The sequence below is a fragment of the Sinohyriopsis cumingii genome, chromosome 5 (assembly GCF_028554795.1).
Source record: "Sinohyriopsis cumingii isolate HCF-2022 chromosome 5, ASM2855479v2, whole genome shotgun sequence".
Taxonomy (NCBI): domain Eukaryota; kingdom Metazoa; phylum Mollusca; class Bivalvia; order Unionida; family Unionidae; genus Sinohyriopsis; species Sinohyriopsis cumingii.
This window is the reverse complement of record NC_142965.1, coordinates 143,386,418-143,408,110: the sequence shown is the minus strand read 5'-3', so window position 1 is coordinate 143,408,110 and position 21,693 is coordinate 143,386,418. Positions and strand designations below refer to the sequence as shown.

The window sequence follows — 21,693 nt, the reverse complement described above, 5'->3', positions numbered from 1 at the left end:
CCACGGGACAGTTAGGAACCAACACCAGTCACGGTATTTCGTACGACGATTATGCAGGAGGCTATGCTTTGTGGGGTTTTGATTTCACTCCAGACCAAGGCAGCGACGAGGGACATTTCCATCCTATAAAATCGGGCCAGATTCGTGTGGAACTTCAGTTTGCAAATCCACCTCCAGATCACACAGTGAACGTCCTCCTGTATGCAGAATTCGACAATACCATATAAATCAACAGTTTGAGAGAAGTCATTCTACACTATTAGAAGCCATGGAAGACTGTTATCCCTCTTTGCCTAGTGGAGAAACTTTAGACATGAAATGTGAGGAGACCGTGGAAGGAGAATCCCAAGACAAAGACGAAAAGGACATCATGAACAAGTCGAGATGTCCAGAACAAGAACAGCAATTGGTCTCCTACTGTGCTAAATACCTGGCAGACACAGTTACGATATGGATGAAGCATGATTACTATGAATGTCAAAACATCAGTCAAGAAGAAAAATTCAACGAATATCTGGACGAAGCTTGGAGTCTGTTTAAAAAAGACGTGTTACGTTGGTGGTATAAAGACTTGCGTGAACATTTCTGTCCTCCATTAACGACTCAAGAAATCCATTACATCAAAGCCCTCTTTGACAAATTCAAAGAGAAAGTCGAGATCGAAATTGATCACTTATTATCAGCAAAAGAACATTTAGTGACTTATTTTGATCATGATTTTTCTAGAAACGATGAGAAAGTAAATCGTTGATTTTGTGACTAGTATGCTTATTTTGTTGTCTTCAGCTAGGAAACGTAGTGTCCATCCATGACTCAATGACTTGCAACAGTGGAAATCACAATTTCATTCAGAACGTTGCCAACCCTGTTTAAAGTAGAGTGTAAATTGAAAAAATGTTTGTCATTTGAAAAAAATGTTCGATATTATATTGTTGGATTATTGTTAAAAAATGTTAGAGTTGTTGGTTAATGTTAAGTGATTTTGAATAAAAAATGTTGTGTTTTGAAAAAAATGCCTTTGTGGTTTGTTTGGCTATAAGAATGTTGATTTATGCTCTTTGAATTCTTACTATCCCTCTCATGACACTCAGTGAACGTTGCGGCTCGAAAACCGTAGAGGGATGTTTTCCTTCACGTCCGCGCTTTGACTTTAAGAACCGGGTTGTTTCCAGTCTAACCATCCATTGTCGACTCATCCTCCTACGAAGATGTGCTCCAAACTAGCTAAGCTAAACGAAGCCTACGTGAATTTGCATAGGGTCAGACACAGTCTGATACCGAAGCCAGAAGAGATAGAGAATGTGAGAATGTTAAAAGTTACTGAAGACCTGATAGAAGAGCTCTTCAGAGAAGAAGTGAACAGGGAGAAAGAAGAATGGACAGAGAAGTACAGACTTCAGAGACAGCAGCAGCAACAGCAATAACAACAGCAACAGCAGCAGCAGCAGCAGCAACCTGAACCTGACAGAGGCTTTGTCGATTGTCGTATCGACACCAAAGAGTTCTTCTTCTCTTTCCGAAGAAGCAGACCTATCGCCAGAAAGTCTATCCTCAGAGTACATCGCATTCTTAGAAACTAAAAGATTGCCATAGCAAACATTAAAAAAAAAAAAAAAAAAAAAAACCAGCCCTTTTCAGGGCTTTCAAATACTCTAGAAAAGAAATAACAATCGATTTGCCAATGTGTGTAGGTAGAGTAGTGTGAATATAAACACTGACTCTTTTTTTAATAGTGCGAGTGTATGTATTTGTGTGTTTGTGTTTGTAACATCTCACGTACGTTGGTGTGGATAGTAGATTAAGATCATGTTTTTTTTTGGCTGTTAGAGGTGTGGGGAGAGTAGATTTGGGGGGTTTGATTGGATTGCTTTGCGTATGTGAATAGTATATTGAAGTGATTAATGAAAAAAAAATTTAGAATAGGAATGGGTAGTATAAAAAAAGTGAGTGAGTGTTTCTTTTAGGTCCGCGCGTTGTTTGGTCATGATCTAGGTAAGATCAATTTTATGTTTTTAGGGGGATGTTTTCCTTCACGTCCGCACTTTTAGTATAAATTGAAACTCGTTCGGCAGTCCAGCTACCCTTGTTGATTGATCAACACCAGAATAAACACCAGACTAGCAAAACTGTTGGAACTTGATGTGCATCTGGATTATGCCAGGCGCCTGTTGAACGAACTGGCCGCGGAAGCCATTGTGGAAGAGGGAAGGATGAAAGAGGAGGAGAGAAGAAACAAAGAAGAGGAGGAGAGAAGATAAAAAGAAGAGGCGGAGAGAAGATACAAACAAGAGGCAGAGAGAAGATACAAAGAAGAGAAGGAGTAGAGAAGAAACAAAGAAGAGGAGAAAAAGGAGAGAAGAAATTTCAGAATCCCAGAGACAGAAAATTGGGATTCTGAAGCTATTTATCCCCCCTCTGCTCTCTCCCCAAAAAAAGTAAAAAGCAACTGGAGAACAAGATGTGTATGTGGCGCCAGGACTGGAAGGTGCCATCATTAACCAGGTGTCCATGAAGTTCCAAAAAACAGCCCTTTTCAGGGCTACCCAATACTCTAGAAAAGAAATAACCATCAATTTGCCAATGTGTGTAGGTAGAGTAGTGTGAATATAAACACTGACTCTTTTTTCATAGTGCGAGTGTATGTGTTTGTGTGTTTGTGTTTGTAACCGCTCACGTAAGTTTGTGTGAATAGTAGATTATGGGTTTGTTTATTGTTTCTTAGCGTATGTGGAGAGTATAGTTTGGGTTTTGTAACCGCTCACGTACGATTGTGAGGATAGTAGATTATGGATTTTGTTTATTGTTTCTTAGCGTATGTGGAGAGTATAGTTTGGGTTTTGTAACCGCTCACGTACGATTGTGTGGATAGTAGATTATGGATTTTGTTTTAATGATTTGCGTGTGTAAATAGTAGATTTGGGGTTTGTTTATTGTTTCTTAGCGTATGTGGAGAGTATAGTTTTGGGTTTTGTAACCGCTCACGTACGGTTGTGTGGATAGTAGATTATGGATTTTGTTTTAATGATTTGCGTGTGTAAATAGTAGATTTGGGGTTTGTTTATTGTTGCTTCACTTATGTGGATAGTATATTATATGAAATGAGAAAACTAGGGGGATGTTTTCCTTCACGTCCGCGCGTTGTTTGGTCATGATCTAGGTAAGATCAATTTTATGTTTTTAGGGGATGTTTTCCTTCACGTCCGTACTTTAACTATAAGAACCCACAAGGTTTGATGTTCGAACCATTCTACGGAATAATAAAAACGAAGATGGTGGTTGCAAGTGAGTTGTTCAACAATTTGGTACATATATACAATTGGATAATGGATGGTATCTATGTAGTGGAGAGACTAGAAAAAGAATGGAAGATAGCAGAGTATCTGGACTACGTTAAATGCCTAAACGTAGCAAAAGAAGTGATAGCAGAAATGATAGAAGAGGAGGAAAAGAGATTGAGAGGTATGATAAATCCCACCTATGTCAGAGTGGGAAGCCTAAAGGAAGCACTTGACAATGCAAGCAAAGTCAGGTGCTTTCTTGAAAATATGTCACATGGGACAGAGTGCTCTTTTGTGGAGAGAGGTCAGGAAAGACTGAGGAAAGGAGAGGAGTTGATGAGAAAAGTGATGGAGGTAGAGGTAAAGAAGATTAAAGAGAGATGGAATAAAGAAAGAAAAGATCAGGAAAACAAAAAGAAACAGGCTGATTTTGAAAGGCTAAATCAGAATTGGATCAAAGTCCAGGAAAAGTTTAGAGCCTTGGGCCATCCAGACTGGATGCCAGAGGAGAAAACGAACAAGAAAGGAATAATGGAAAAAGTGAGGACTTGGTGGAAGAAGTGGAGGAGTTAGAAGAAAAAGAAGAAGAAACCCAAGGGCCCTTTTCAGGGCCACCCACATTTCTGGAAAAGAGATAGCCTTTCGATTGCCTACCCCTTTTTTAATTTTTTTTTTTTTTTAAAATCCCATGTTCAATTCCCCTTGTCCCTAAAGTAGTTTTTTTTTTCTAACATGTTCAATTCCCCTTTGTCCCTAGACAAACCCAAACTCTATTCCCATGTTCAATTCCCCTTGTCCCTAGACAGACCCAAACTCTATTCCCCATGTTCAATTGCCTTTGTCCCTAGAATCGATATTTTTTTTCCATTGTTCGAATGCCTTTGTCGCTAAAATGGATATTTCCTTTTTTTTCCTTTCTCCAATGTTAAATTCCATTGTCGCTAATCTTACCCAGGGTTTTTTGCCCATGTTAAATTTCCATTGTCGCTAATCTTACCCAGGGTGGTTAATGTTAAATTTCCATTGTCGCTAATCTTACCCAGGGGGTGTTTTTAATGCTAATTCCCATTGTTGCTAATCTCACCCCATTCACTACTTCAGTCCATAATTATCTTCTCCTCTTGATAAATCAACCTAGCGAAATAGAGCCTTATCAACATTATATGTACATTTTTTGGTAATATTTCTCTCGAGGAATCGGTGATCTCCGTTTTGCTGCAAGATAACCACAAAAGTTTAATTGTGTGGCACAAATGTGCTATAACTTTCCATATATTTTTCTTTCTTCACGAAAATGAATTGTGCCTAGTTTTGGCCAAACATTTGTGTATCAAAGCCTCTGAATTTCAGATAAAAAACGACTATATATAAATTGTTTACAAATCGTCAGAGAAAAGTCGCAGCTCGAGAGGAAAATGTGGTTTAATCGCAACTGACGATAGAAATAGAAAGAATATCTCATTTGGAAAGTGGACGTTACACTTACAAAAAAACAAAACGTATGGCATATTATAAGTAACCACACAGGTTTAGTTAATTAAAGCGGGTAAATGTTGCATGTTAGCAGTAATGGCTCACAATTTTCGATATATAAAACACAATATCATTTGAAATCGAATTTGGGGGGGGGGGGCATTTTTTCTAAACATTACCTACAGCTCAATAGTAAAACAAAAAAGGAAAAAATACAAACCTAAAACATACCACGCGAAAACAAACATTAAAAATAGGGAGGTATCGTTGTTAGTAGTAAGCAATACAGACTATCCAATATGTGAGATCACAAAATTCAATTGCAACATTTACTGGGAAAATAAGACTTGCTTCTTTCTAATCGTGGCCAAAAAAGACTGTAAAATGACAATATTAATACACATTGTGAGTAACCTTCATTCATTAAAACGTTCTTCAGTATTGCAGATTCATCTGTGGCATTTAATTTGAATCTATTTTTCAAACTTGAATTTATATTAATCACACAGTTGTGTAAAATATTCGTTTCGATCCATGAAAGCTAACGAGAACAGTGAAACTTCATTTGCAGCAATCACACAAAGCAAATTATTGTCCAATAAGGAATCAATAATTCTGACATATTCATTAACAATCGAATGCGAGCTGACCTGCCGCAGTCTTCCACATTTCTTCAACAACTTATATCCAAATGTAATCCAACTGTTATAACTCACTTGTAAACAAATAAACACGATACAAAACTGATGCTGTATGCTACTTAACAAAACCTATTTTCATATATCAGGTTAACATATTTAATTGTGCATAATAGAAGCAAAAAAGTCACATCTTATAAAGAGGTGACTACATCATTCAATACAAAGTATCATCTTAAGAAATCTCTGGCGTTTGCCTGTTTCAGCAACAGTGAGTGATCAACGTCTCAGAAGATTAGATTACCAAAGTTAATTCTGACTTTACTTCTAATATATATACTGTGTCAGCCAACAAGTCAATGGTTTGATTTCATATACACATACCATTAAAAAAAACCAAGATGAAAGAAATACGTCTCATAAAGATAATTTCAAGTTCTAAATCCCTGTAAAACTGTAAAATACCGATTTTCACTTAGTTTTGTGCCAGAGCAATTCATCCATTGGTAATCTGAAGATCCCCTGTAACCATGTAACCATGTTTCCAGAATTTACCGATGAATTATTAATTTATTTTATTTGGATGTTAATGATATCTATCTTCATTTATGTTTTGTTAATATAATTAAATACCGGTTAAACAAATGTTGTAGTAATTTTTGGGTTTCGTTCTTATTTTTAAAGCTAGATGTATTTATAAGAACTGAGTTTCCTATTTTATTGGATTCATGAACACCCGAAGCAGGACACTATTAAACTCTGTATGAACTAGTTACGAAGGAAATCGCTTGCACACTAAGTTTTGATATGACCGTTCGTACAGTATATAATCAGCTTTCAAGCTTCACAATTTCGTGAATTCTGTAAAATACGATTCTATGTTCTACTATAAATATACAAAAGTAAACAAAATAGTAATATTTTTATGTGAAAGCTTAAAAATATTCAGATATTTATATTGTCATATTACTAATTACACTGGTCTACAGCCAAAATGCTTCCGAAATAAATATAGTCAAACTTTACCAATTCTGGGTCACTGACAACGAAAATGATGCTTAAAATTGTTGATTGGCTCTATTTTCACCGATATGATACTGGGTCATTATATACGACACTTGATTTGGGAAGGGCAGAGGATAAGTGAGTTATAAAGGGAAGGCTATATTAAATACCCAAGCACGTATATATATTTAAATAAAATTGCAGGTTAATCAATCAGACGAATACAAATATAACAAAAGCTGATTCAGTTGCCGTTTTTATTTGCAAGTTATCAGTTCAGTTTTTACAGATAATTAATTATTTTGTATACTGTTTTAAACCAAGTGCTCTTTATTATACCAATGTGTTAAAATGGGTTTTCCGCAACAAGGAAATCTAAGATGATTCAATTGCCTTTATGACAGTTTTGGTGTAGATCAATCAGCTTGTGACGATTAGAACGTTGTTGCAAATGGAATTTTGTAATATCTAGTTTTAATCTTCTTTTAAAAACCTTACAATGTAATGCATGACACAGAGACTTAAAACAATTTCATATATATTGCAATTTAACATTAAAACCGATATTACAACACAAAATCATAAACACCATGCTAGGGTGTGAGAGATTTATGGTACTGATGTAAATTCTGTCCTTTAGGTTCGGACGAATATTGTTACATTGAATCATCCATTTTTAACAATGAATACAAAATGTATACTAAGACTAGTATATTTCTTTTATCGGGCTAATGCTAAATAAAATTATCGTGATACGAATGAATTAAACAGCTTTTTTAGATAATTATATATTTGCATGGTAATAGAAAAGGAATGCTTTTGCATTATTAAATATTTTAGTATCAGATTTGATTATGTATGCTTGTCTTTATCTTTGTACAAATTCTAATACTTTACTGTTCAATTATGTCGTTGACTGCTTTCAAAATTACATGTTAGCTGAAAATATGCCATGCTGTTCTCTCCTGATTTATATTGGGTAACTGCGATAGACTTATCAAACATTTAAATGTTGAATTATAGACACCCTAGCAGAAGTATATACACTTGGTTTAAGTATGGACTTATGAACTCAACACATTCTAAAATGTCTAGTTATCAGCCTACATCTAAGGATTTTTAGATGCGAAGTATTGAGCGGCCTGAATAATATATATTTATTTTGTTTATATTATAAAATATTTAATTATTTTATATGAAATATTTTATATTAAATACAAATATATTTTGCTGTAATACTTCGATTCCATATTTGTTTAATCATTTCGTTGTTTTATTTGGGGATTACATTCCGTCAGTTTCCAGGTAGATGGCTTATAACATATAAGACTATTTAGAAATATATCACATACGAAATGTGCTTTAATAAAGGACACACTATGAGATGACAAAACCACATTATTTTCAGTAATGTAAACGACGACTGCTTTGATAGTCAATATGTTGATTGAGAATAAATGTTAACATCAATGAAAATTAAACGCTCATCAATAAATTCATCATCTGAGTATTAGTATGATTAACAGGTACTAAATGCTTATGTTTTATATATCTATGCGTATTTCTCCTTTACGCCAAATATTTATCATGAACCCGATTTACCTGCTCTAAGCTATACGCGACTGTGGAACATGTTATCGATTGCTTTCCTGGTCTTTAGAGCACGATTCATTTTGAACGAATCACAAGAATTATATTATCAATATTTTTGTGAAGCTTTGATGTTAGTCTGCTCTTGTTTAGAGCAATGAAGAACCTGTTCCAAATGCATATATTCTAATCCATAATTCGCGTTAGTGCTATCCTTTTACACAACTGAGTTGGACATTTTCGAAAATGTTGAATATTTATTCAAAATCAAATAGTCAACGTAATGACTGATATAAGTTGTTGCCTCTCTGTCTCTGTCGCTCTCTGTCTCTCTGTCTCAACCTGTCTTTGTCTCTGTCTGTTGGTCTCTCTCGCTCTCTGTCTCTCTCTGTGTCTGTCTGTCTGCCTGTCTATCTCTCTCTCTCTCTCTCTCTCTCTCTATATATATATATATATATATATATATATATAAATATATAGTTAGTTAGTTAGTTAGTTAGTTAGTTAGTTAGTTAGTTAGTTAGTTGCAAATGTATAAGAATAAAAGACATACTTACCGTTATGCCTAATTTGAATTTTGTAAGATCGTCTTCCGTGAGTCTAGTTCCTTCAATTTCGCTGTATTTAACCGAGTCCTTAGACATCAAATATACCTCATTGACAAACCTGTTCGATAATTATTGTGTACTAAACCAGTAAATATTTCAGGATTCTCGATTTGTTAAGAAAGTGGGCAGCTATCGTCTTTCTTAAAAAGGTGTCTATATTTCTCTTAATCAAGCTGTTTGTCAAGCATATTTTTGTCGTATTGTAACTATCTACGTTTACATGTACACACACACATACGAATGCATGCATAGCATCCATCCACTTAAGTGGATTCCTCTTGAAGATAATGTATAAACATTTTCATGAGACATACAATTTTAATTTCTTTGATTCGAGACCTCAGTTGTGTTTTCATGCATGCTATTTGTTATTGTCAATCCTTATGCTAACGAAATGAAGTTTATGGCGTGTATTTCTACCTCATGGGGTATCTCAAGATCTTTGTTGTCTTATAATGTACTCCATGGGAAAGACAGTATCGAATTTTTCTTTATTAAATTTAATTTAAATAAAAACCCATACGATTCATTGTCTGAATTTGAGAAAATATCACAATTTTCATTTCATATGATGACCAATGTATTCAAAAATTAATCAAACGACCCGGTAGGAGATTAATATAATCAATGGTGGGGTTTGCACCAAGGCAAGGAAATCCTAGTCAAGGGGTTACCTTATTTGTCTCCTCAGGAGGCAGAACTTCGTGGGAAGACAAATAAAATAACCCCGACACTGGATTTCCTTGTCTGGACACAAGCACCGAAATCGATTATTTTTTTCAGCCGATGTTTTCCGATTAAAATAACCCTGCATTTTTGGCAATATAGTTAGCACTTTCAACAGATACAGTTTTAATCGCCTAGTGATACTGCCTCCCACTTTATATAAAGGTTATCAGGTTGTGTACCCTTGAATGAAAACCGGAATAATTATCTCAGTATAATCTAGCAATATATGCATCTCTTAGAAAAGGATAATGAAGAAAAAAAAATATAATTTGTATGCGCAAGAACGAGCTCCTCGAGCCAAATGCTGTTTATTTGTTGTTTTGTTTGTTTGTTTGTTTGTTTCTTTTGGAGAGGTTGTTTTTTAATTAAATGGGGTGACCTGTCAACACTAAGTATACAAGCTCTACGGATGAGAAAATAGAAACATAAAAACATTTAATATTATTATTGTAATATCTCATTTAATCTATGTTATCGTAAAAAAATAACAGTAAGTAATAAATATTGGTATACGTATACCATCCAACTTTCATCGTTCTAATATGGAAAACGTTCTACTGCAGGCAATGGTGCGATACAGCACAATATTTGGTTCACAGTTCAAACTAAGCGTGTAGTGACAGAGGAGATTCATAATTCCTTATATTATTGGAACTTTATATTTTCTGTCCTGGAAATATTGTATGTGTTGCTATTACTAGTGATACCCTACATGAAGATCTTGTGGAATATCGTGAGAATGATGAAAGACTCCACTCTAATTGGCACTTGCAGCAGTTTTCATTTTTAATTACTTTACAATGTTTGATTCAGCTGGGGATAGTCGAGGATGTTTGACAACATTTAAAGAACGCAGGTCTGATATGACACATTTCTGGATTTTGCCCGCTTTGTGGTATGTCTTACGAGATTTGGATTTTAGTAGCCAGTGTTGAGTATAGCCTGTGTATCTGGTATTGTTTTCTGTTATATTTCGTTCCATACCGCATCGCAAATTTGATCCTATCTGTAGCTTAGTAAATTCGTAGTTCGGCATCATCAAATGTTGCTAAAAGTACCTAATTCGTTTCACACAAAGTACTTAAAACAAATTACGTACTTTTAACTACATTTAACGGCGCTGTCCTGAAAGCAACTGATAGGATAAAATTCGTGATGCTGTGTGAAAAGAGTTTCTAGCATGATACCAAATAGCTCGACTTCACATGCTTGTTTGTGTCTGTCTCTCTCAAAATGTTTTGTATGGTGTGTTATCAAAGTTGAAGAGACCTTACTTTATTTTATGAGTCAATTTTGTTTTTGTTATATATCTCTTGCTGTAGTTGTTTGATTTTATAATGACTCCGTCAGGCACAGCAGAAGACAACAAAAGTAGTTCCTAGCGGGTAGGCATAATGACTGAGATGAACGGTCTGAGATAACCAGACTGAGAGAATAAAAGTAATGCTGTCGAAACATCTAGATTTGTCTGTCGCATGGGTGAGAATATAAGTTCATCTTTCTTCCCTTTAAAAAGGATGTCATCGGCCAAAGTCAGAGTGGAATATAATTTATTTTACTTTTGTATTATTGTTTTACATTTTTATACATACATAAAATCAAATACTTAATAGCTGGCATGCTAGTAGTAAGTAGGGATACTAGACGTACAATGGGAATTAGCATTACAGACCCCCCTGGGTCAATATACGTACAAGGGAAATTTAACATGGCGAAAAATCGTGGGTCAATATACGTACAAGGGGAATTTAACATGGGAATAAATCGTGGGTCACTTTACGTACAAGGGGAATTTAACATGGGGAATAGAGTTTGGGTTTGTTTAGGGACAAGGGGAATTGAACATGGGATTTTTTTTTTTTTTTTAAAAAAATTAAAAAAAAGGGTAGGCAATTGAAAAGTCATTCTCTTTTCGAGAAATATGGCTGGCCCTGAAAAGGGCCTTTGGGTTTTTCTTCTTCTTCTTCTTCTTTTAACTTCTTAACTTCTTCCACCATCCTCTTATTTTGTCCATCATTCCTTTCTTCTTCTTCTTTTCTGTTTCCGGCATCCAGTCCGGGTGGCCCATGGCCCGGAACTTCTCTTGGATTTTCATCCAGTTTGCGTTTAGTTTTTCTATTTCTTCCTTTTTTCTATTTTCTTCTTCTTTTCTTTCCTTTGACCACTTTTCTTTGATCTTCTTGACCTCTTCGGTCAGCACATTCCTCATTACTTCTTCCGCTTTCTTAAGTTTTTCTAACCCCCACTTCGCGAAACACCAATCTGTCCATTCTACAATGTCTTCTAGAAAGCACATTGCACTCGTCACATGAACTATCGCTTCTTTTAACTTACCCACTTTCACATACGGTGGGTTAATTAAACCTCTGATTCTCTTCTCCTCATCCTCTATCATTTCTTTTACAATATTTACGGATAAGTGGAGGCTGGTTACTTGTCTTGAGACGAAGTCTTTTGTCACTGCATACCTCCATTCCTGTTCAACACTTTCTGCTACACTCAATCCATCCACCATCCAATACCAACTTCCCATAAGATCGTTGTATAAAGCTGAAGCTGCTGGCATCTTCTTGTTTGCTTATTCCGTAGAATGGGCTCCAATGGCCAACACTGTTAGTTTTATACTGAAAGCGCGGACGTGATGGAAAACATCCCCTAAAGACATGAAATTGATCTTACCTAGATCATGACCAAGCAACGCGCGGACGTGAAGGAAAACATCCCCCTACTTTCTCATTTCATATAATAAAACCCAAACTATACTCTTCACATACGCTAAGAAACCCATAATCTACTATTCACACAAACATACCTGAGCTCTTACAAACACTAACACACAAACACATACCCTCACATTTTTTAAAAAGAGTTAGTGTTTATATTCACACTAATCTACCTACACACATTGGCAAATTGATGGTTATTTCTTTTCTTGAGTATTGGGTAGCCCTTAAAAGAACTGTTTTTTTTAAACTCCAGATGCACTTATCTAATGATGGCACCTTCCTGGCCTGGCGCCACACACGCATCTTCTTCCCCAGTCTCCTTTCACCTTTCTTCTGGGGAGCGCAGAGGGAGGATGATTCGCTTCAGCACCCCAATCCTCTGTCTCGGGAATATTGTACGACATCCTCTCTCCTATTTTCTTTTCATACTCCTCTTCCCTCTGTCTTCTCTCCTCCTCTTCCTTCTTTATTCTTTCCTCTTCTACTATAGCCTCCGCGGCCAGTTCATTTAACAGGCGCCTGACATATTCCAGATGTATCTGGAGTTCAAGAAGTTTGCTTATTCTGCTATTCATTCTTGTGTTGATCAATCAACAAGGGTAGCTAGACTGCCGAACGAGTTTCAATTTAAGGTGAAAGCGCGGACGTGAAGGAAAACATCCCCTAAAAAACATGAAATTGATCTTACCTAGATCATGACCAAAGAAAAAACAACGCGCGGACCTAAAAGAAACACTCACTCACTTTTTTATGCTACCCATCACTATTTTAAAATTTTTTATAAATCACTTCAATACACTATCCACATACGCAAAGCAATCCAATCTAACCCCAAATATACACCTCAAACGCCAAAAAAGACATCATTTTAATCTACTATCCATACCAACGTACTTGAGCACTTACAAACACAAACACACAAACACATACTCTCACATTTTTTAAAAAAAGAGTTAGTGTTTATATTCACACTACTCTACCTACACACATTGGCAAATTTATCGTTATTTCTTTTCTAGAGTATTGGGTAGCCCTGAAAAGGGCGGTTTTTTTTGTTTGCTATGGCAATCTGTTTTAGTTTCTAAGAATGCGATGTCCTCTGAGGATAGACTTTCTGGCGATAGGTCTGCTTCTTCGGAAAGAGAAGAAGAACTCTTTGGTGTCGATACGACAATCGACAAAGCCTCTGTCAGGTTCAGGTTGCTGCTGCTGCTGCTGCTGTTGCTGTTGCTGCTGTTGCTGCTGTCTTTGAGGTCTGTACTTCTCTGTCCATTCTTCTTTCTCCCTGTTCACTTCTTCTCTGAAGAGCTCTTCTATCAGGTCTTCAGTGACTTTTAGCATTCTCACATTCTCTATTTCTTCTGGCTTCGGTATCAGACTGTGTCTGATCCTATGCAAATTCACGTAGGCTTCGTTGAGTTTAGCTAGTTTGGAGCACATCTTCGTAGGAGGATGAGTCGACAATGGATGGTTAGACTGGAAACAACCCCGGTTCTTAAAGTCAAAGCGCGGACGTGAAGGAAAACATCCCCCACACGGATTTCGAGTCGCAACGTTCAATGAGTGTCATGAGAGGGATAGTAAGAAGTCAAAGAGCATGAATCAGAATACCTATAGCTAAACAAAACACAAAGGCATTTTTTTCAAAACAACATTTTTTATTCAAAAATCACTTAACACTAAGCAACAACTTTAACATATTTTAAACATTAATCCAACATTATAACATCAAACATTTTTTTCAAATGGCAAACATTTTTTCTCAATTGACAGTCTACTTTAAACAGGGCTGACAACGTTGTGAATGAAATTGTGTATTCCACTGTTGGAAATCATTAGGCCATTGATGGACACTACGTTTCCTAGCTTGAGACAAAAGATAAGCATAATGGTCACAAAACCATCGATCTACTTTCACATCGTTTCTTGAAGAAGAACGAGGATCAAAATGAGTCACTAAATGTTCTAAGGAATAGCCCAGGCTGCGATGATGCAGAAAATACACACAGTACTGTCCACACACCAAGGAATCTGTGCCTTGTAATTTCACATTATTGAATCGGGTGGTCTGAGCATTTCTTCTCATAAAGTCAATGATATCGTCTTCCAAAGGGGGCAATCCGTACGAATCGAAATATTCCACACATCCTTCTTGAGGAAAGTAGACGGCTACCCAGTGGGTTCCTGGGAGATGACTGTCGTCCGTGTTGATCACGTAAGCTAGATGGTCTTTAGGTTTGCGATGAGGGAGTTCATCTTTAGCACAGACGACAGGATTCCAAGAAGACGTATACGAACTGTGGTTCAAAAGGTAATAAAGTTCCCAGGTATCCATTGATTTGTGTGTTGTTTTCTTCTTCACAGATAATAATAAGTCGTCAATTCGATCCTGACTTTTTGCTTGAAAATGTCTGACAAATAACCGTTTCTTCGTTTCGTCTCCTCACTCTGATTCAGGAGAGCTTCGATACGATGGATCTCTTTAGTGGTTAATGGTGGACAAGAATGTTCACGCAAGTCTTTATACCACTGGTGCAACACGTCTTTGTCCGAGATGAGACTCCAAGCTTCGTCCAGATACTCGTCCAATTTTTCTTCTTGACTCAACATAAGGCATTTATCGTGTTGAATTAGACTGGGATGATCGCTTTGACATTCATAACAATTTTTCTTGATCAATTCCGTCATTTTTTCGACCAAGTGTTTGGCAAAACAGGAGACTAAATGGGCTTCTTGTTCTGGCCATCTCGATTTCATCATGATCACTTCTTCTTCTTTTTCCACGGTCTCCTCACATTCCATCTTTAAAGTTTCTCCACTAGGAAAAGAGGGATAACAGTCTTCCATGGCTTCTAATAATCTAGAATGACTTCTCTCAAACTGTTGATTTCTATCGTATTATCGAATTCTGCATACAGGATGACGTTCACTGTCTCGTCCAGTGGCTTTGCAAACTGAAGTTCCACACGAATCTGGCCTGATTTTATAGGGTGGAAATGTCCCTCGTCGCTGCCCTGGTCTGGAGTGAAATCGAAAGCCCACAAAGCATAGCCTCCTGCGTAATCTTCGTACGTAATGCCGTGACTGGTGTTGGTTCCTAACTGGCCGGTGGCTTCGTACAGGGACAAGTACGATCTCAAGTAATTCATCTTGGTAAAGTCAGGTTCGAAAGGTCGGGTACACAAGGTCTTGCCATCGCGACTGACTTCGATTTTCTTCACGTTGAAGTGTTGAAAGTTGAAACGATTTTTAGCGAAGTGTCCGTTGAAGGTTGAATTCTCGACCATGCCAAGGATTAAACGTTTGGGTAACTGTCCTTGAAACAGATGATCTTCGATCATGGAATGATGGATAGCGGGAATGGTGAACGTTTTCACTTCCACACGTCGGATGGGATACTTGGCAGTCGTTCTGCTCAAAGTTTGACTGATGTCGTTTCCCACTTTGGGTAGCACTTCCACGCGTCGTAGGTAGAGTTTGGCCTCCTCTATGTTGCTTTTAGGAGTCTTAGCAGGATCAGCCAACAAATGGAAAGCGGTGCTGCTGCGATTCAGTCTCAAGCGGACATTGACCCCGTTCAGCAAATATTTCTCTTGCAACCACATGTCCAAATACAAACGATCCATCAGTTCTAAACTCTTCTTATCTAAGATTTTGCTTTCTCTTTGCTCAAAGCCGGGATTGGTTCCATCCAATGCGTCGAACTTGGTAGCTTCGTCAGGTTCCCACAGCACACAGGCATTGAGATGAGTATCCTTGGCATCTATTCCGTACGTCAAGAGATTTTCCAGGTAGGCACGGTAAGGGTAAGTATCCATGCTGCTGCTGACCAGTTTGTTATTCAAGTACAAGTCCACTGAGCTGAACAAGGAATGCATGAAATTGTTGACGGGAGCTATATTCTCACTGTCATCTATTTTATCATTATCCTTATCTAGAACTTGGACTTTCAAGTACAAGTAACTGCTATTCAGATCGATGTAATCTTCGGGCTGTCCCTTGATTTCAAACTCGATGGGAGCGGAATCGGTCAATGAGGAGACGGAGTGAAATTCCACCCACTGGGATTCTTGCATCGTCATCATGGTGGGGGGCATGGCAAACAGATCCAGTTCCGTCTTGGAACAAGCGCAAGACTCTCGGTGCATCATTTTGTTCTGTTCTTTCTCAATAATCGAAAACGTCTAAGTCTCGAACGGTTCTTCTTTTCTTGGCCTTTCTAGCTTGAAGTCTGGTGAAAGGGTGTTTTCTGCGTCGTCTCTTTCTGCCTTGTCCTTGCTGAATGCCTGACTCGGTAGCGTGCACGGCATGTATAGGTGTGTCTCGTCGGCCTAAAATGTCTTTACCCGTTTGCAGCAAGACATTTTTGCTAGCCCTCATGAAGGCTTCTTTAGGGTTTTGTTTGTCGATGATGACATTTTGGAGAAATTATTTGCCTTGCGTCAGTGCCGCATCTTTCAAGGCGTGCAATCCGCGTGTCACCATCGGTTTCAACACTGGGGCCACCGAACGAAAGGCCGATTTTAACATGTCTCCTAAACCGTGTCCTCGCTGTCGAGCAGCCCCTCGGTACACTGGATACATGACTTACTGACGAATCGTGAGAAAACCGTTTTCGAAAATGGAGTTTCACCGTGACTTTTCCTTTGGTGAATGGAATATTTTGTCCCACATCTCCTTTTATAGTAATGTTGACCGTGTCCAAATACGACTTGCTGACCGGCAAATAGTGAGGATGGACAAATTCGCGGTGGACGTGGTAAGTGTTTCCACCTTCCTCGTCAGCGTTCGCGGCAAAATCCACTTTGAAAGGAATGACACGCAGTAACGGTACGGAGGTGTGTCCCACCACGTTGTATTCCACCACATCGGAATATACGAACATCAAATTCAGTCCTTGGTTCAGTTCTACTGGGGCACGAAATAACTTGCTAAAAGACTCGTTGTCGTAAAGGATGGGTAATTCGTTGTTATTGAGTATGGTCATTCTCATGTTCATGTCTCAGCCCAACATGTCAAACAATTCAGGACAAAATAAAATGGACATGATTTTACTCCGCTCAAATTTCATCGAGAAGCGACGAGCTACTTTGTGGTACTCCATGGTGACACTTTTGTTGTTGACATGCTCCAAAGCTTTCCCAAACACGCCATTAAACTTGGGAGCTATGGTGTTGACCAAATGTTGACCACTGAAATAATAGCCTGGGGGAATCAACAACTGGTAGGTCCACTTTTGAGTTTTCTCATTATAGGTTTTCTTGTCATATATGGCTCTCTTATTCAATTCCTGTTGCAATTGCTCGTCATGAACTTCCACATGAAAAAAATTTTGATTGGGAAGGACATTGAGGACTTGGGTCGGGTGAATCATTTCTACTAAAGCCACTTCCCAATGGGCTTCGTGATCTAACTGGATGGCCTGAGGTAATTTGGCCGTGTAACAGCACAACGTGTTGTGGGGAAACACCTCCATGGAACTGTCACTGGGTAAGGTTAAGTAAAATTGGTTTTGGTGACTCATAATTCCAGAGTTCTGTGGCTGTCCGAGGGGTTACTGGACGTCAGAGGCGTGTCTCCGTCTAAAATGGGGTTCTGATTGTTGTTGTTGGAGTGGTGACTGACACTGGCACTGGACACAAGGTTCCCGTTCGAGGATAATTTCAGGGAGGGATTGGGAAGCAGGAAACCGATGCAACTGCTCAATAAAATGGTCCACAATTGTTTGTCTCCTTGTTGCAAACTCAAATTGGCGATGGCTGCCCCGATGACACAATACACCACGAAGATTTGGCAGAAAAAGACGATTTGCGTTTTAGGCACACGTTCTCCACACCACACCCACAAGGGTTGTTTTTGTAAATCTTGCACAGAAGAACTAGGGGAAGAAGGAGTGGTCGACGTAGCTGCGTTTGCTGTGTGAAAGAGCATGATGGTCACTTCTTTTTATAGTCGATGACTTGCGAAGCGTCGATCCAAGAATCAAAACTGGGTGGATATCCTTTCCAACGTACTTTGACTTCTTTGACACGTCGTTTGCCCACTTTACGGGTTCTGCGTTCGAGAATGCTTTCGATGTCGTACACGTCGTCTTCTTTTTTGGTGACACGTTGTAACTCGGGTAAATAAAACGTTCCTTTGAGCACTTCTCCGTTCATGTCTTCCAATTTATAGACGACAGGATGACGACCATGCACTCGTCCAGTGACGCGAAACAATTCGGTCGTCCAGTTAGGTAAGTAACCTTTGTCGAAAGTGCGTTTGGTTCTGCCAATGCGCACCCAATCTCCTACGACCAAGTCTCCACTTTTCTTGGGGACAGCCCTTGAAAACGTTCCACGATGCTGGCTTTGGTTTCGGGATTCTCGGTGGTAAAAAAATGAATGTCACGTTTCTTTAATTCTTTTTGGAAAGCTTGGTTCAGAAATTCGGTGCCTTTGTTCGTTTGCCATCGAAGAGGGTGACGACCGCTTGGTTTCAACACCCGTTGCAGAGCTCGCACTAACTCGCTGCTCGATTTGGAAGTCAAGGGTACGACCCAGGCAAATTTGGGAAAGATGTCGATGACACAAAACAAATATTTGTAGCCACGATTGTAGCTGGCCAAATGAGAGACATCGGCTAAATCGGCTTGCCATTGATGATCGATGCCTTCCACTCGGGTGCGACTTCTGGCAAACTTGCGTCGAATGGGTTTGTGTAAAGTGTAGGTAGCTTGTTCTTGTAACCATCGTTGCACTTGAGGTAAACGGAGACTTTTCAATCGAGTTTTGGCAGCACGATACAATTTTTGAACTCCTGCGTAACCTGCAGGATGAGAGGGATCGTAGTAAATGCTGGCTAAGACTTTTTCCATTTTTTATTTTTTTGTGTTGGTTGGTGTGTTAATAAGGCACCCACTCTTGGAGGATGCTACTCTTTTTCTCTTGGGGTACTTTCTTGGATTGCAATGCTTTGCGTGTGCGACCGGCAATAGGTGTTGAAGAGGAGGATGTCTGAGCGGGGGATATCGGTTCTTATTTCACTTCTGTCTTCACTTCTGTCTTCACTTTCTTTTTCTCTTGTGATGAAGAAGGGGTGGCCATCATCTTTTGAATCCATCCAATTCTGGAGGTAGGTGGTGTTGTTAACTTGCGTACTTTTTCTGGTGGAGTTTGAAACCCTTCTTCTTCTACTTCTCTTTTTCTGTCTTGGTCACTGGTAGTGGTGGTACTGGTACTGGTACTGGTGATGGTGCTGGACTTTTCATCAAGGTCTTAAAATCTTTCAGAGTGGGTAGAGCTGTTTTGTCTAAAGCTTTCTGGTGAAAGAGTTGCAGTCGTTGCAAGAGTTGACCGTACTTTTGCGATTTTTCTGTTTCGGCAAATCTTGGCGATCCATCAAGGACTGCAATTCGTGTTGTAACTGGGACATCTCGCTCAAATTGGGATTGGGAGGTAAATGCGGGGTGCGTTGTTCTTGCCACCGATGGTATTCCATCCATCGTTTGTAAGGCACTAAAGCTAGTTTTCGTCCTTCCATGGAGTTGTCAGGGGTCGATTCTGAGATCTTGGGTCTGCAGAAGGGCCTTTTTATCTTGCTCCCACCAGTCCTCCCAACATGGTTCCCAAGACTGCTTTCAGTATGGGGCCTAACAAGAGAGGTAAAATACCTCCACGTTGCACTAACATCTTCTTTTTTGACGAATGGGAATTTTCTTTCGAACCATTTGGCGAAGAACGTGACGATGTTTGCCTAAGCATTGTTTCTGGTGTTTGGACAAAGGGATCGTGCCTTTCAAAACGTTCAAACAACATTCGCACACGGTATCGATGACCTCTTTGGAGGCTGATTGAATGAGTTTTTTTCGTAGGGGTGGAGAAGCTTTGGACAGGACAGATAACATGTCCCCATGTTTGACTAAACGAGGAGGCAGTCCTTTCCTTTTCTTTCCTTGGGGTTGTTTAGAAGAGGGATGTTTTCTGGAGGGTGACATCTTCAGTAGCACCAAAACACTGATACCCTACTTGGTCACATCCCTTTTTATACTGGAACGCGTCGCCACTGATTGTCTTTACGTCGTATCAACTTGAGGACAGGCATGACACGTCGTGCAGGGGTACGCAACGGACTAAATCGAGCCAGTTCTTGCTTGGACAAATCCAGTAAACTTTGTAACATGCCCGATCTTTCTTGGACTTTGATTTTGGGAGAAGGTACTTCATGAGCAGCAGCCACTGCCACTAAATTGGAGGGTCCTGCCACTGGGGAAGTTCTTTTTGGGGTCATCACCGGAGAAGTTCTTGGTGTGATCAACGTCTCCAAGTACTCTTCAGTTCTTGGTGTCATCAACGGCGAAGTGGATGAACGTGAGGATGCCGGAGACGCAGTCACTGCCGCGGCAGATCGTGGTTTGCGAGTGTAAGGTTGCGTCCTGGCCGAAGTGCCTCTCTTGCGACTAGTTTTCTTCTGTGGGCTTTTCTTTTTCTGGGGAGTTTTTCTCTGTTTCTTTTTCTGGGGGCTTCTTTTCTTTTTCCGGGGTGGTGGCGTCTGATCAGAGGAGGGTCCCGCCACTGGAGAAGTTCTTCTTGGGGACCTGGTCTTTTTCTTTTTCTTATTGGGGCTTCGTTGGACTTTTTTCTTGGGGATAACTTTGGGGGCATTAGGATCCCATCTTAAGAGAGAGCGAATGATGACCCCTCCTAGAGTACCGCTCCCTCCAGGTTTCAAAATGATTTGTTTTTTGGTTTGAGTGTCGATGAGGAGATCGGCCATTTGGACCAAAGCGACTTTGTTTCGATCGAAAAAGCGTTTGGTTTGATGAGAAATCTGAATGATTCCTTGGAGTAATTGACGTGCCGTCACCGTGAACCATCGTAAGACTTCTTTGAGACTAGCTTCTAAGACACGAGCTCGTGTTTGTGGATTTTTTTCTCGACTGATGCCATACAAGGCACGAATCAATTTGACGGGAAGATGCGACTGAAGGGACGTCATGTTCACACTGTGTGTGAGACAGACGAAAAGGGCCTGAGGTTTTTATTGACTTTTTTATGTGGAGTGAAATGAAGTCGAGGACAGAGACGTGTACAGGACAGGCCCTCCGTCTTGGCACCAGTGGTGAAACAAGTGGGTAATAAATCGCAAATCCTCGGGGGTGGTAGGTTTCAAATCGACGAGTAAATAGGCGTGTGGAGGTTGAGTGGCATCGTCGTACGCCTGAGTCAGCCAAGGCGTTCCTAACTGTTTGGCTAAGACTTGCACTTGCGATTTATCTCGAGGGCTTTTAAACAAGACCACGTAATGCGCATTGAGACTGATGGTGCGATGGGCTTTACTTTGTTGAAACAAATTTTGGGTGATGTAAACGACACTGACATTACGGTGATGCCCTTTGCGCGTGAACCACAGTTTAATTTCTTCTTCGTCTTCTCCTAACATGTCGTTGAAAATGACCAAATGGGTTTGACGGGAGTCAGAGACGATGCCGTCGTCTTCTTTAGGAATGCCTTCCACAATCACGATGGAATCGCCTTGACTTTCTCGCAAGAGGCTGTACGCCGATTGCCACTCTTTGTAACACCACACGATCCGTTGAGGTGGTCGAACGATCAAATGATGTTTATGTTCGATCAAACGTTTGACGAATTCGGTTTTGCCTGAACCG

At 39.3% G+C, this 21,693-nt stretch overlaps 1 protein-coding gene across 1 annotated transcript in view; it reads right to left on the bottom strand.

Moving 5' to 3' along the window:
- Positions 1-21,693, bottom strand: part of LOC149800386 (von Willebrand factor D and EGF domain-containing protein-like) — a 121,664-nt gene that overhangs the window by 57,939 nt on the left and 42,032 nt on the right. The window contains exon 7 of the mRNA XM_089958411.1: positions 8,542-8,650. Coding sequence (XP_089814537.1) covers positions 8,542-8,650 — 109 coding nt within the window. The remainder of the gene's footprint in view (positions 1-8,541; positions 8,651-21,693) is intronic.